The 13030-nt window shown below is 55.4% G+C and overlaps 3 protein-coding genes across 3 annotated transcripts; 1 reads left to right on the top strand and 2 right to left on the bottom strand.

The window, feature by feature from the left end:
• Window positions 1-5176: 5176 nt before the first annotated feature.
• Window positions 5177-7772, bottom strand: B0I36DRAFT_432412 (beta-glucosidase; the record flags this gene model as incomplete). The annotated part of the gene is made up of 4 exons (XM_046162621.1): window positions 5177-6074; window positions 6110-7172; window positions 7271-7464; window positions 7520-7772. The coding sequence occupies 4 exons, from the start codon at window positions 7770-7772 to the stop codon at window positions 5221-5223; spliced, it is 2364 nt and encodes a 787-aa protein (XP_046012052.1). The 3' UTR covers window positions 5177-5220.
• A 1296-nt stretch (window positions 7773-9068) lies between these two features.
• Window positions 9069-10994, top strand: B0I36DRAFT_385142 (uncharacterized protein). Its single transcript, XM_046161045.1, has 5 exons — window positions 9069-9226; window positions 9337-9368; window positions 9475-9648; window positions 9753-10002; window positions 10103-10994. Exons 1-5 carry the CDS (start codon window positions 9184-9186, stop codon window positions 10738-10740), a joined length of 1137 nt encoding a protein of 378 aa, XP_046012051.1. The 5' UTR covers window positions 9069-9183; the 3' UTR covers window positions 10741-10994.
• Window positions 10995-10997: 3 nt separating this feature from the next.
• Window positions 10998-12611, bottom strand: B0I36DRAFT_326329 (RTA1 like protein-domain-containing protein). The gene is made up of 3 exons (XM_046154326.1): window positions 12432-12611; window positions 12009-12294; window positions 10998-11935 (listed from the first exon to the last, which is right to left on the bottom strand). Exons 2-3 carry the CDS (start codon window positions 12196-12198, stop codon window positions 11196-11198), a joined length of 930 nt encoding a protein of 309 aa, XP_046012050.1. The 5' UTR covers window positions 12199-12294; window positions 12432-12611; the 3' UTR covers window positions 10998-11195.
• Between the last annotated feature and the right edge of the window lie 419 nt (window positions 12612-13030).

Here is a 13030-nt window from a genome sequence, read left to right as displayed (position 1 = left end):
GGGCTGGTTATCAAGTTAAGGACTACTGAGCCTACGGGAATTGTGACTTCTAGAGTTCTAGAAGGCCGCCGCAGCGGCAAATCAAAGCGCCAAGGAAGTACTGGGCCCGACGCCAGCAAGGTCCGGTCTGGTAATTTTTAGCCCAGCACGACCAATAGCACAGTAGCCACTCATTAGGACCGTCATCGATACCATAGACCGTCATCGGTACTCTATAACAGTTTCGTCACATAGCTGGTCTCTTTCGTAGAGCTACTGTTCCGTCCGCCGCTTGTAGGCTCACATTGTGTCCGATGATTAGGACGTGTCACAACAGTTGAGCTTAGAACTGGACCTGGGACCGAGCTTGCTCTAGTCACAGTCCCCGATCTCGTCATAGGGAGAGGGCTTCTTTGGTAAAATGCTCATTCTTCGAGCATTGTGGGTGGAGTTGAAGACAGCTTTGATGTGGCGATGCTTTGCTCGAGCGAGCCGCTGTCATGGTTCTACCTCGCCGGAACGCCGTAGGTTGTTATTCAAGAAGCTAAGTGGGATGCTCGAAGTCTGAGAAAGGATCGACTCCACTCTTGGCATTCCTGCTAAGCTCTATGAGGTTCTGCATATCTGGTGATATCTGATCCACGTATGAAAGACAAGTGCCGGCAAGCTTCTTAAAGTTTTCGGCTTTCTCGCTTGCTTGCATCGCTTGTTGTTCAAGACATGAAACGAGTTGCTCTAACTCCACTAAACGCTTCTCAGCGGAGAGTTTCAACTCCGTTTCTTGGGAGAGGCGTATTTGTAGCTCGGCTGCTTTGGCTTGTAATTTATCTACCTCAAGGTTGAGATTGCTAATATGCAGCGTGAAACTTGGTTTATCAATGCTGGGCTGTGACTAGTTAGCTATTATATCTGTACTGCAACAACGAGCTAATCGATTATACCTCGCTCAAGACGAAGGGGCCTGCCGAGACAGCTTCGAAAGTTATACCGACACCTGAACAAAGCTGTTTATACACGCTGATAGAGTGATCGCTCAAGTTCTTCGTGAAAAAGTGCGCGACCCCCGTAACGTAACTCCAGCGGTATGGATCGTTCTCCGAGGTCACTAGTCTAACATCTGACGGAGTAATACTGCAGCCCACGCGTTGGCCTATATGCAATTAGCAGAAGCTAGGAGGCTACGCAATAACCCTCACATACGAATATGACCCGCTAGGACCTCTCGACATTTAATCCGCCATTCCTTTCTGTCAGCGTTACTGGCCCTGGTTGCCATTTTGAGGTGGATAGAGGATGACTAGAATACATGTTGCAGAAGGCTAAGATAAAGCGATGTAAAAATAAGCCGCTCAAATAGCAGTCTTTTGCAAACGTTTCACGTAGTGAGTCACTCTGTCGCCAGAATCGGCGCCATCAACTACTCGACTAATTGCACCTAAGCTAGACCATTGAAAATCGCTTGAAGATTAGATATTATAGCTCCAAAACTGGAAGACTAGCTAATGACAAACCTACATCGATTGGAAGTACAGTAGTGGCCGGCATACAGTCGCATTCGAAATCGGTGTCCGTGTAGGTCATGCAAAAATAGTTCTGCGCACGGGCACCCTGCTCTTGGCACTCCACATTAATCGGTGGAGAGGTGGATACCTCTGCGAGAAGGTGGGGGTAAACGACAGCCAATTCGTGCTCCATAGTCAGTAATGGCCTGACGCAGCTCCTCGCTTATTGCATAGATGGAGGCATTATATTATGAGAAATAACACGATGCTGCAACAAATAAAGGTTTTGCAACCAAACATTTCCACACGTATTTGATCCTGTCGGCTGGCCGAACTTGGAAGCTATCGCTTATACCGCGAGTTTCTACAATCTCTCAAGTGCTCATAGCCATATCAATCTCGACTTCGATCGGCCCTCTTTGTGGCGAAGATATGGCATATTTAGCTTTCCGATACTCTACTGAGACTCTGCTCGCCGAACTGCGTGGTGAACGAGTAACACATACTCGGTCGATGTGTTGGCAGGAAACGCGAGTCCGCAGTACCGTGACAATATGGGCTGTACAGTGTATGGGCTGCAAGGAGCGCTCGCAACAGCCAACTCTTCATCAATAGCGTTTGACCTCCGCAGGGAAACAAAGCAGCTTTCGGCAAAAAGCGAATGAAGTCAGGATGCAGATGACGACACCGGACCTATAGTTGTTCACGGGATGGATTATGGTCAGAGGGGCCTCCGTCCGTTTGTACCCGGAACTGCACAGGGATCAACCATCGTCGAGCTTCACGTATCGTCAAATTACCGGACTCCTTCGACGGAAGCCATGCTCAGCTGCTTCAGATTAGTGAGAATGGGACTGCGGGAGCTCCTGAGTGCTGGAACAGAAGCTGGATGACTCATCTATATGTGGGTCCAATGCCTCATGTGGCTACCCTGTAGAGGCACAGTGGCTCTGTGCCTGGCCTCAACGATGGAATGGCCACGTGGGCATTGCCTTGCGTCACACAACTCACATCACCGCAACCGATCACGATGCCATCCGACACCTATGTAGATCCGTGGTAAAACGACTACGAATGGCTAGTCTACGAGCTCGATGACTACGAAAGCCCGCGAATTCCAGCGGCAAGACCTGCGGTCGATAGTCAAGGAGTCGCTGAGACTCCGTCAATCGAAAGCCAGACCTCGGTGACTAGCAAACTTCCCCTCATTCGACTCGATGACTGGGTCGAGGGAAAAACTTATGATGAGCATCCGCCTACTTGTATACATTACTCGATCGAATGGAAATTGACAGTAGATGGCAGAGTCGTCCCTGGCTCCAAGGATAGCGAGCAAAACCTTGTCCTCGCGCCCGGTGACTACTGGGAGAAGACCCTACGAAGCAAACTCGATAAATTATCAATGAAGAAGCTAGCCTCGAATCGATCATATCGACCAGACGACACCACCGTTGTAGTCCATGTGCAGGATCGATCGGAGAGAGACTTTGTTAAAAGATTTGACGAACTAGACATCGAATGGTCGATTTTGGAACAGCAACTTGTCCTCTGGAGCAACCTGTTTCGTGCTGGACGACGATTGAGGATCGAGATCACATTCAACTACATCCAAACAAGTGGAGGCGCTGGTGTAACAACCAAGCGTGGGACCAAACGAGGCTTCGCGTCTACTTCAGAACGTATGCTCGCACAACGTGACATGCACCTTGCTGCCGAGGAAGGCTCTAGTGGCAGCCATCCATTTGCCAACAGGTGTATGCGACCTTTCGCTGCCCAGGCCCACCCTGCCACGTTGGACCATACTGCTGGCAGGATAAGGACACTAAGAAGCGATACCGCTTAAAAACACACCACTTCAAAGCACTGATTGAGCACGTTGAGCAGGGTGGCACTTTACTTGATCATGACGATGTTCCTAGCAGCCTTCGTGAGCAGCTGTTCGCCGAGGACCAGCAACGTTTAGAAGAACAGCAACGAAAAGCAACGTCTCGAGCTAGTTGCCCACCGATTAGTATCACAAATATCATGCCAAATGCCGGACTCTCTCCTGCTCCAGAATCCGTGGCTGTTTCTGCAACAGCATCAACGTCTGTCAGCAGACCATTGCCGTCTGCCGCTTCTCTTGAGATACCTGGCCCACGAGACATCGCAGAGAAGGACTATTGCAACTGGCATTGTCTGCAAGTGGAACACCTATCCATCAAGCAGGAGTTCCCAGAACATCTACCTTGAGCAAGTCTTTGAGGATCAAGACCCGGGCTTTTTCATGGAGAAGGGAGTGAAGATCGGAGTCGCCCGACGTTTTGTCCGCGACATCAGTAAATGGGTCGCGCTGCGCAGTAAACAGTGATAGGGCTCAAATGTTTTACAGCACGTTTTCATAGTTTCTCAATTGTAATGCCTGCATTCTGAAAATGGCCTTTCGCGCTCGCCTTCCTCGCACCACTCGAGAAATCCAGCGAAGTCCTCTTCTTTCCGCCAGTGTCTTTTGATGAAGCGCTTCAACTCTGCAAAAAACTCCTCAATCGGGTTGAAGTCCGGTGAATATGGCGGCAAATACACTAGCTTTACGCCAGCGTCCCTGCATAGCTCATAAACCCTGTCAGAGTGGTGAAAAGATGCATTGTCCATGACGAGTACGGATCTTGGCTCCGGCCATTTGCCACAGTGCGGAAGCAGTCTCTCGAGAAAGTCTTCGAAGACTTGCGCATCAGTCGAACCTTGGAAAATCTGAGAGAAGACCACTCCATCTTGTGAATAGGCTGGAAGAATTTGATATCTCTGCTCTCGGTGGAAACGTGCAACTTCTACGGGGGGGGTGCCCATTGGCGACCAGCCAGTCCGTCGAAACCCAGCTCTTCTGTCACAACCTGACTCATCGGTAAATACCTAACATGGCGGTGGTGCAAGTTGTCACTGCCACGCCGTGGCACGTGCTGCCGACGTGTCGTACAGCAGGGCCATTTGCTGGCCTCTCCCCATGTCTTGTGCCCGAGGTGGTCTGCCATCGGGTTGCAAGGTGCTCCAGACCGCCGGGTCTGGTTCGCAGGCCACGGGCGTGGAGACCTGGTCGACGTGGACGAATGATGCAGGGCCTCTGATTCATGCAGGGACCGCTCTGTCTCAGCTCAAACCAGCCAACGAGGATTCGAGGTGTCGGGCTTCCAACGATGCCAACAATGGGCAGCTCATAGTGCCCGAAACACGTCCTCGTGACTAGGTTATGCATTGCACAGTCTATATCTATTTAGCAACGACATCTACAAGATTCTGTGCATAGCATCCTCTAGTCACGCGGACAAGTCCATGAGGTGTTTTGTACGTTTGGCCAGGTCCAGTCACCAAACCCGCCTGTCTGCCATGACGTTGTGAATGATGTCTGTTCTACGTTTACGCACGGGCGCTTGAATAGTGATTCACATGGCTGTGGGACTTACTCGTCTATAGGTCACGTTACATGTTGAATAAGTTCTAGCATAATTATTATCACGACATAGTGTAGTATAGGCATGACCCCCCAGACGTGACAATTCACTCTGAGATCGTTTGCGGTCAGCAAGGCTCTGGTCAGCACGATCCAGCGCAGGCGGGCTTGGTTACGCTCAGTCGCGTTGTAGCCATAACATGATCGACACATATGACAGTACACGAGATAGCAAGAGCAAGGTTGATTGTAAATATCTCGGATAATACTCATGCACTATCACTACTATTGTCCTCGGGTGATTGTTCAGTCTCCTCAGAACAGCAGACTCTGCGCCTCGTGCAGATCACCGTAGACATCCCCTGTCTGCCCGTACACATTCTGGTACGCCCGCTGCTGGGGACCCTGCGGCCACTGCTCGAGCGTGAGCTCGTCGCCCGTGAGCGTGAAGTTCCACATCGCCTGCGTGGGCACGTCTACGAGCAGGCTGTACTCGCCCGGGTAGACGACCAGGTCGCCGGCCTCGCTGTGCCGGCCCAGGCTGCCGAGGGTGAGGTTCAGGTGCGCGGTAGCGGAGGCGCCGCCTGCGACGGCGAAGAGCCGCTCGTACGCGACGAGCTTCTTAATGGGCCGCGGCTCCGGGCCGTGCGCGCCGGCCATGAAGCCTAGCGTCACAAAGTCCGAGGTGACGTTGCCGGTGTTGCGGACCGTGATGGGGACGGTGCGGACCGTGATGGGGACGGTGCGGAAGGGGCAGAGATCGGGGTACTTCTCGTGGCAGTCCTTGGTGAGGTCGGAGATGGCGAAGCTTGACGAGCTGTTGTCGCTGGAGGAGGAGGACTCGACTGAGGTGGCGAAGTTGGTGTAGTGCAGACCAAACCCGAAGTCTACGACCGACTGGTTGTACCACATGTACGTGCGCCCGGGGTTGCCCGTGGTCGCGTTTGGCCGGAGGCTCATGTCGGTCATGGGAACTTCGTCGACGTAATGCTCCGGGTACTGGGTGACAGGCAGGCGACCGGCGGGCGCAGTCTTGCCGGTGAGGATGTTGACGATGGCGTCACCACCAGACTGGCCGGGGAAGCCGGCCCAGAGAATGGCGCTGACGTTGGGGTGGTTGAGGAAAGGTGTGTCGTCGAGCTGGTCACCCATTGCAGCAGGATGAAGGGCTTGCCGAGAGAGGCGAGCTGGGTCATGATGTCACGGCGCTCTCCAGACCAGCGGATCAGGTTGCGATCGTTGGACTCGCCGCTGTTGGATCCGTCGGCGTAGATGATGATGTCGGCGGCCTTCGCGGCCGCGAGAGAGGGCGGGTAGCCGTCGGTGGTCGGATCGCCGGGGCTACCGTAGTAGGTGGTGGACACGCCAGGGATGTCCTTGACGGCCATGAGCGGCGAGCGCAAGAAGGGCGCGATGCCGGCATAGTTGCCCTGAAGGGTGGTCGTGGCGTTGGCCCACCCGCCGATGACAGCGATTGTGGTGTTGCCGTTCGCAGGGATGGATAGAGGCAGGAGACCATCGTTCTTGATGAGGACGATGCCCTCCTCTGCCGCACGGAGTGCTAATGCTTGGCTGGCTTTGGTATTGACGTCGCCGTAGGTCAGGGCACGGTATGGCTGTCCGTCTGCGGAATCGAACATGCCCAGCCTAATCTGGGCTGAGTACAGGCGAACCAGGGCCTGATCGATGATCGAGTCGTTGAAAAGGCCCTGCTTGTAGGCCTCGGGGAGATGCAGCTGGTAGTAGGTACCGCAGTCCAGATCAGTGCCTGCCACGAGTGCCGCAGCAGCCGAGCTCTCGCGGGTGTCGGTGTAGTTGTGCGGGCTGTAGATGTTCTGGATGCTGTCGCAGTCCGAGGTCACGTAGAACCCCTCCTCCTGCCAGTCCCAGTGCTCCCGCAGCACGTCCTGCAGGATGTAGCTGTCGGCGCAGGTCGGCACGCCGTTGAGCGCGTTGTAGGAGCACATGATGGACGCGACACGGGCATCGCGCGCGCAGGCCTGGAAGGGCTGCATGAAGTACTCGTTGAGCTCCTGTGGGCTGATGACGGCGTTGAACGCATATCGCTCGTTGCCCGCCCAGTTCTCAATGTCGTAGCCGGCAAAGTGCTTGCACGTTGCGACCACCTTAATGTACTTGTCGCCGATCTCTCCCTGGAGTCCGCGGATGAGCGCCTTGACATACGACTTGATGTGGAAGGCATCCTCGCCCGGTGTTTCCTGTCCACGGCCCCAACGGGGGTCGCGGTAGGGGTTGATGTTCGGGGTCTGGACAGCACGGAGTGGTCAGCAGTCTCGATCTTGACAGAGTCCGGGCAATTATTCTTGTGGCGGCATACTCAGTAGTCAAGTCCCGACCTGTTGACGTTGTTGTAGGCACGAGCCTCGGTGCTCACGACCGTAGCGACCGCACGGATGAGGGCATCGTCGAAAGCGGCGCCCATCAGGATCGGCTGAGGGAACGAAGTGGCCGAGGAGTAGTCCTGCGATCTGTTGGTGTTGAAGGTGACGCCAGGACTCGACGCAAGGCCGTGGAGGGCCTCCTCTGTTGGAAGACAGACTTTATTAGTCGTCGCAAGAGCCTCGTTGATCATGAGCTGGGTGGTGATACTCACGCCACCACTGGTAACTGGGCAGCCCCAAGCGAGGCACGCCTGGCGAAGCATTGTTGACCAGGTCGAACTTCTCCTCGTTGGTGAAAGCGGCCACAAGTGCCCGGGCTCGCTCCGTGATGCCTGCCGACGTGTTGCATACGGTGTTGTTGGACAGAGGCCCCTTGGCGCAGTCTGGGAAGAGATGACCGACAGTCGCAGCGGCCGCAGCGCCCGAGGCCAACAGCCCGACGCTCAACAAAGACTTCACCGCCATTTTTCTTCGCGGAAAAAGTGTCGATATCGGTAAATTGCAGTGTTGCTGCTTGCTCACCTAATACCGATGTGTCGCCAAGGGGCAGACCACACTGCTCTTATACAGACACGTGCCTACGCTGTGGCGCGACGATCGTGGGTATGCCGCCATCGGCGTCACACCATGCAAGCTCGAGAGCCCTGGTTCAGATGGCAGCGTTCGACAGACCGCTTACGAGCTTGGACCTGGTCTTTTGGAGTTGTTGTTGGTTGCCGTCGTCCTTTCTTGGCAAAGATCCGGGGTGCATCCCGTGTCCTGTCGCTACGAGATGCATCATGATGACCAGTCGGAGAAGCAGGCTGAATGTGCATCTGCGGCGGACGGTTTAACCGGCAGCTAGAAGCTACCGACCCCGCAAAGGTACAGCTTTTGAGTAGCTCTCTTGGTTAACAACGCTTGACTTCTGCCGGATAGTTTTCGCGCGAGCTTGTGAGGGCTGGAGTGGAGCTCGCAAAAGCTTGTTCAGTGTTGAAGTCTATGACGAAGATGTGTACCCCAACTTAAGACATTCAGCCTGAAAGTCGCCGGCGTGCGGAGGAGTTGTGTGGGGTAGAGCACGCTGTCGGAGAGCTCTGGTGCCGGATACCGGGACCTTTGTCAACTAAGATGTGAAGCGCACCCTTTGTATTCACAGGGATGAGCGCCACACCAGTGGACAAGGCGTGGAGAAGCATGGAGGCGCAATGCTTAAGTTCGGGTCCTTTCCAGGGTGACGGTCCAATCAGGCCATGTGTTGAGGATCCAAGCCGGGAGATCCGGGCGATGAAGTGATGACGGAGACCCCTGCTAGACACGGTGCCTCACAGGGTATCAAACGGCCCGAGTATGATCCCAGAGGCTGGATGCGTGATCAAGGACGCTCGGCTTAGCGTACCAAAGCATAAATCACCCGTGGACATGCTTGACAACCGGGTCACCGAAGAAAAAAGGCACACTCGAGCGGGAACCATTTCTTCAGCTGTTTAAGACAGCATGAATACAACAAAACAAGGCCAAGCGGTTTCTTTTCTTAGATGGGCCGACTCGCCTTGGCATGTGTCCGATCCATTGTGGTACCTACAGGGGATTGTCGCGTGTACCCTGATGATTGTACAACTTCTGTAAGTGGCAATGTTTGTGGCTGGAGGATCCCTAGCCACATCCTCGCTGTACCAACAAGTTCCAGGGCGACCAAAGTCAGTGCGGCCTTGACTAGATCAAGCACAGCCACTCCACCCACACCAAGCATCCGCGGTCGTAATGCAGACTTCCCCTTGCCAAATACACAAGCCCGCCGGACTGAGCCACTGCCACGGCCCAGGGACGTCCGCGATCTGCGTATTCGCTACGTGAGCACCGCATACCACGCCTTTGGTTTGGCCAATCCGACTCGATGGTGGGCTCGAAGCGCAGGGCGCATAACAAAAGTCGCCTCGGCAAGTCACTGTCCTCCTTGATATCTTGGGGACCATTACATCGCTTTGCCTCAATCTCATTTTCATCAGCTTCGCTCCTCGGACGACCAAACTAATACATCACTACCTAGGTTGTCAGAACTGCAAGTCACGTAAGATCAAGGTAAGTCGGTTGCACCGAAGACTCTCTACGGGCAAGACCTTCCCATCATTCGTCTCTATATCTTCAACACCTACACTCTCTGATACACTTTTATCCTGCACCGAAGTGCGACGAGGCGCGACCATCATGCTCGAACTGCAAGCGACGAGAGGTCACTTGTGACTTCACGATACGCGGCACCCCGCAGCCCAGCCTATCCGCGTCCGGGCTCAATATGACTGATCTGGAGCTGCTGCATAACTACACAACCACCACGTACTTGACTCTGGCGGCCGATTTAGTAAGAATTGCACCTCTTCTCAAGCATACACGGCGATATAACGGGTCATTGGCTCGCGGCGAGATGCTGGCCACCCATGACACCGCCACTGACAGATTGGACAGACCATGCGCGAGTTCTACCGTACTACGATAGTGCAGATCGGATTCGACTGCGATTATCTAATGAGGGCCATCCTCGCGGTGTCAAGCCTCCACCTGGCACACCACCGCCGCGAGAAGCAAGACCACTATCAGGCCCAGGCCATCGTGCACCAGCAGACGGCCTCTGAGGCCGCCATGCCGTTGCTGTCCAATGCGGACTCAGGCTCTGCGCGGAAGCTCTTCCTGTTCACCATCATGACAAACTACTACGGTAAGGGAGAGTCCGGCTAGTCGCGGCCATCCCACATTCTCACACATTCTTTGACACCTACACGCACTCGCTGACTCCCACACGTCGACCTTGATAACAGCACTCGGCTGGCCGCGGACCCCTAGTGATAGGCTCTTCCTAGGCACGTCCGGGTTTCCAGAGTGGATATACTTCCTGCGCGGGACAAAGAGCCTCATCGAGCTCGCAGGCGTCCCTGAGAGCGGGCCGCTGCAGCCGCTCTTCGCCCACTCGATCGACCGGTACGTGCTACGCGAAGGGCCCGCGGCGTCGACGTCGCCGGCGCACGCGGCCCTCGGGGAGCTCGGCGCCATCATCGCCTCGCGGCCTCGCGTTGCGGCCAACGAGTACCTCGCGCGGACCTACGCCACGGCCATCGCGGAGCTCAAGAAGTCGTTCGGCCAGGCCGAGCTCGCGCGCAGCAGCAACAACATCTGCGCCGCCGGGCCGTACGAGATGACGGACGCCTTCATCTGGGTATATATTGTGGCCGAGGACCTGCTGCCGCTGCTGCGCGTGCCCGAGCGCGAGGCCGTCGCCGTGTTCGCCTACTTCTGCGTGCTGCTCGGGCGGCTCGAGGGCCACTGGTGGATGCAGGGCTGGGGCCTGCAGCTCATGGCGCAGGCGTACGAGATCCTGGACGAGGAGGCCCGGCTGTGGATCAGCTGGGCCATGGACGAGATGGGCTTCGTCCCGCCGTCGGCGCTCGACCGCATGTAGAGGACAGCGGAAATCGGCCTTCTCAAGCACGCGTCCGAGTCTGTACTGAACCGCCATCATCATGTTCCGATCCTCAACGAGGGGTCATACTACGTAACCGCAGGAAATCACTCATGACAAATGACCCATAAGCTCAGCTTGGTGGTGGCGCTGCTACCTCACGTATTCGCACAAGTTTGCCCAGAGGTATTGTTTGGACATGTTCGCAGCTCGATCACGAACAATCTCAACAACACGAGAGTCTACGTAGCGGCTAATTGAAAAGAATTACAAAACGTTCTATTTTACTCTAGTAGGGCTCCTGGAAACTACATGCATGCCCTCGCGTCCGGAGCTGCAAGCTACAGGTGTGTATATATGGAAAATCGTATCGCTCATAGAGAGGACTCATGCCATTGCCAGTCACGATGCAACCAGAGTGCAAGTTGCAGCGGCCAGGCATCCCGTCAAGACATCTAGCGGCGGTCACTGAGCTCGACGACGTTGCTGTCGCGGCTGGAAAGCAGCTCTGCCCCGCTGGCGCGCTTGCCGTGGCGGTACATCGGCTCCGCACCGATCAGGTCGTCGACGTAGAAGACGAGGAAGACGGCCATGACGATGGCCATGAGCACGGCGTCGAAGACGTACAGGAACACCTCGTGCGAGATGAGGTAGCCGCCGTTGCCCTGCAAGTACTCGATGACGCGGAAGATGCTGCGGATCATGATGAGCGCGCTGGCGACGTAGAGGACGGCGAGGTGGCGGGCCCACGGGATAGTGGAGAAGGGCGAGGAGGAGGCGTCCATGCTGGTGCTATTGTGGTGCTTGAGGCTCTTCTGCTGCCGCAAATGGAATGTGACCGTCGTGGCGAGGAAGAAGCCGAAAATGGTGATCTGGACAAACAGGCCGACGATGATGATCTTCTCGCCAATATCGTACAGCTCGAGCGTGCCGGCCGCCTGGATTCCGCCACCCCCAGCCTGCAGGAGGAAGGAGAGGACGTCGCCTGCGACGAAGATCTTGGTCATCCACCGGAGCGGGATGATGGAGAGGCTCTCAGCGTGTACCGCGCGGATCAGACGGCCAAGTATCATATATATCGAGGCGGCGTACAGCGCGGGTGCGACGAGTATGAGGATCGCTTGCATGACGAAGCCACCGATGGCCGTAGCATCGAAGTGGGACCAGATACGACCGCAGTAGCCGATGACCTGGACTAGAAACGCATAACAGTCCTTGAGTCAGCACCATTTTGCCAATGTCGGGTCGTCCTTTGGGGGCAGGCTTACAGTATCCGCCGATGGTGAAGGCGGTAAAGTACAAAGAGCGATGGCGCACGATTCGCCATGTGTGGAGAAGTGACAGGACGAGGAAGACTGCTGCGGCCGCGATGGCGGCTGGCAGCGATACGTCGTAGCGGTACAACGCAAAGTCCAATCCACCACCACCTGCTTCGCTGGCCCCAGAGTGGTCTGCCATCTTCGGATGATCGAGATCGAGATCGAGTCGGGTAATTGTCGTGAGAGAGTTAACAAAGGTCGGGACGGGAGAGGAACGGTTTCCTGTCGAGCGGTCCTGTGGCAGTCAAACGATTGTGAGTCGGGGATCGAGGGAGTGTAGAACTAGTAGTGTGGCCGGCATTCAAGACTGTTTAAGAGAAGGATGCTTCCTTTTGAAAATCGGTATGGAATGGACCAAGGCCCGGTTCGTACCTGACCCGAGAACGAAAGACTAAACCATCAGATCTCCGAGTCGTACCGCGAGCGAGGCTGGTGTGCATGAGCAGCGGGTCTGTGTTCAGAACCATTTGAGGCTGTGTTGACCCTGTCCAAGAGATTCGTCCCGCAGGGGGGCACAAGGCAGCAACAAAATTGAGCGAAAACTCGCCTGGAAGTTGGCATGAGAGACATGCTGGTGCCTGCGCGCGCGGCAAGTTGTGTAGTGGCTTGCAGCTGTCGTATTCTATCCGAAATGCGCATCTATACGCTCCATCCCGAACCGGCGGTGGGGCCGAGTCCACCGAAACCCGCTAACTTGGCGTAGGGCGGAGTTGCAAATGAGCATGGATTGCGCGTTGACAACTTGCTGTGCCAAGGCCGAGAATAGAACTCGCCACCATGTTGCGCACAGACTGAGGCATACGGCGCCCTAAACAGAAAGCTCCAACATCTTTGCCGACGGAGAGGGAAGCTTGGCGTCACTGCCCACGATCACAACGTTGGTGTCATTCCACACGTCTTCCTGACCAAAAGTCTGTGGCTGTTGTACAAACACACCAGGTGTCGGTTAGAAAAGCCAACACAGAGGAACA

This window comes from Microdochium trichocladiopsis (genome assembly GCF_020744255.1).
Source record: "Microdochium trichocladiopsis strain MPI-CAGE-CH-0230 chromosome Unknown B0I36scaffold_6, whole genome shotgun sequence".
NCBI lineage: Eukaryota > Fungi > Ascomycota > Sordariomycetes > Xylariales > Microdochiaceae > Microdochium > Microdochium trichocladiopsis.
This window is presented reverse-complemented; position numbering and strand designations above follow the sequence as displayed.

Excerpts from the sequence above, each read along its gene's own strand:
- B0I36DRAFT_385142 (XM_046161045.1), top strand. The coding sequence starts at position 9,184 with ATGGTGGGCTCGAAGCGCAGGGCGCATAACAAAAGTCGCCTCG. Across the intron at positions 9,227-9,336 it reads GCATAACAAAAGTCGCCTCG|GTTGTCAGAACTGCAAGTCA; the intron begins GCAAGTCACTGT and ends ATCACTACCTAG. Across the intron at positions 9,649-9,752 it reads TGACTCTGGCGGCCGATTTA|ACCATGCGCGAGTTCTACCG; the intron begins GTAAGAATTGCA and ends CAGATTGGACAG.
- B0I36DRAFT_326329 (XM_046154326.1), bottom strand. The coding sequence starts at position 12,198 with ATGGCAGACCACTCTGGGGCCAGCGAAGCAGGTGGTGGTGGATTGGAC. Across the intron at positions 11,936-12,008 it reads CTTCACCATCGGCGGATACT|TCCAGGTCATCGGCTACTGC; the intron begins GTAAGCCTGCCC and ends ATGCGTTTCTAG.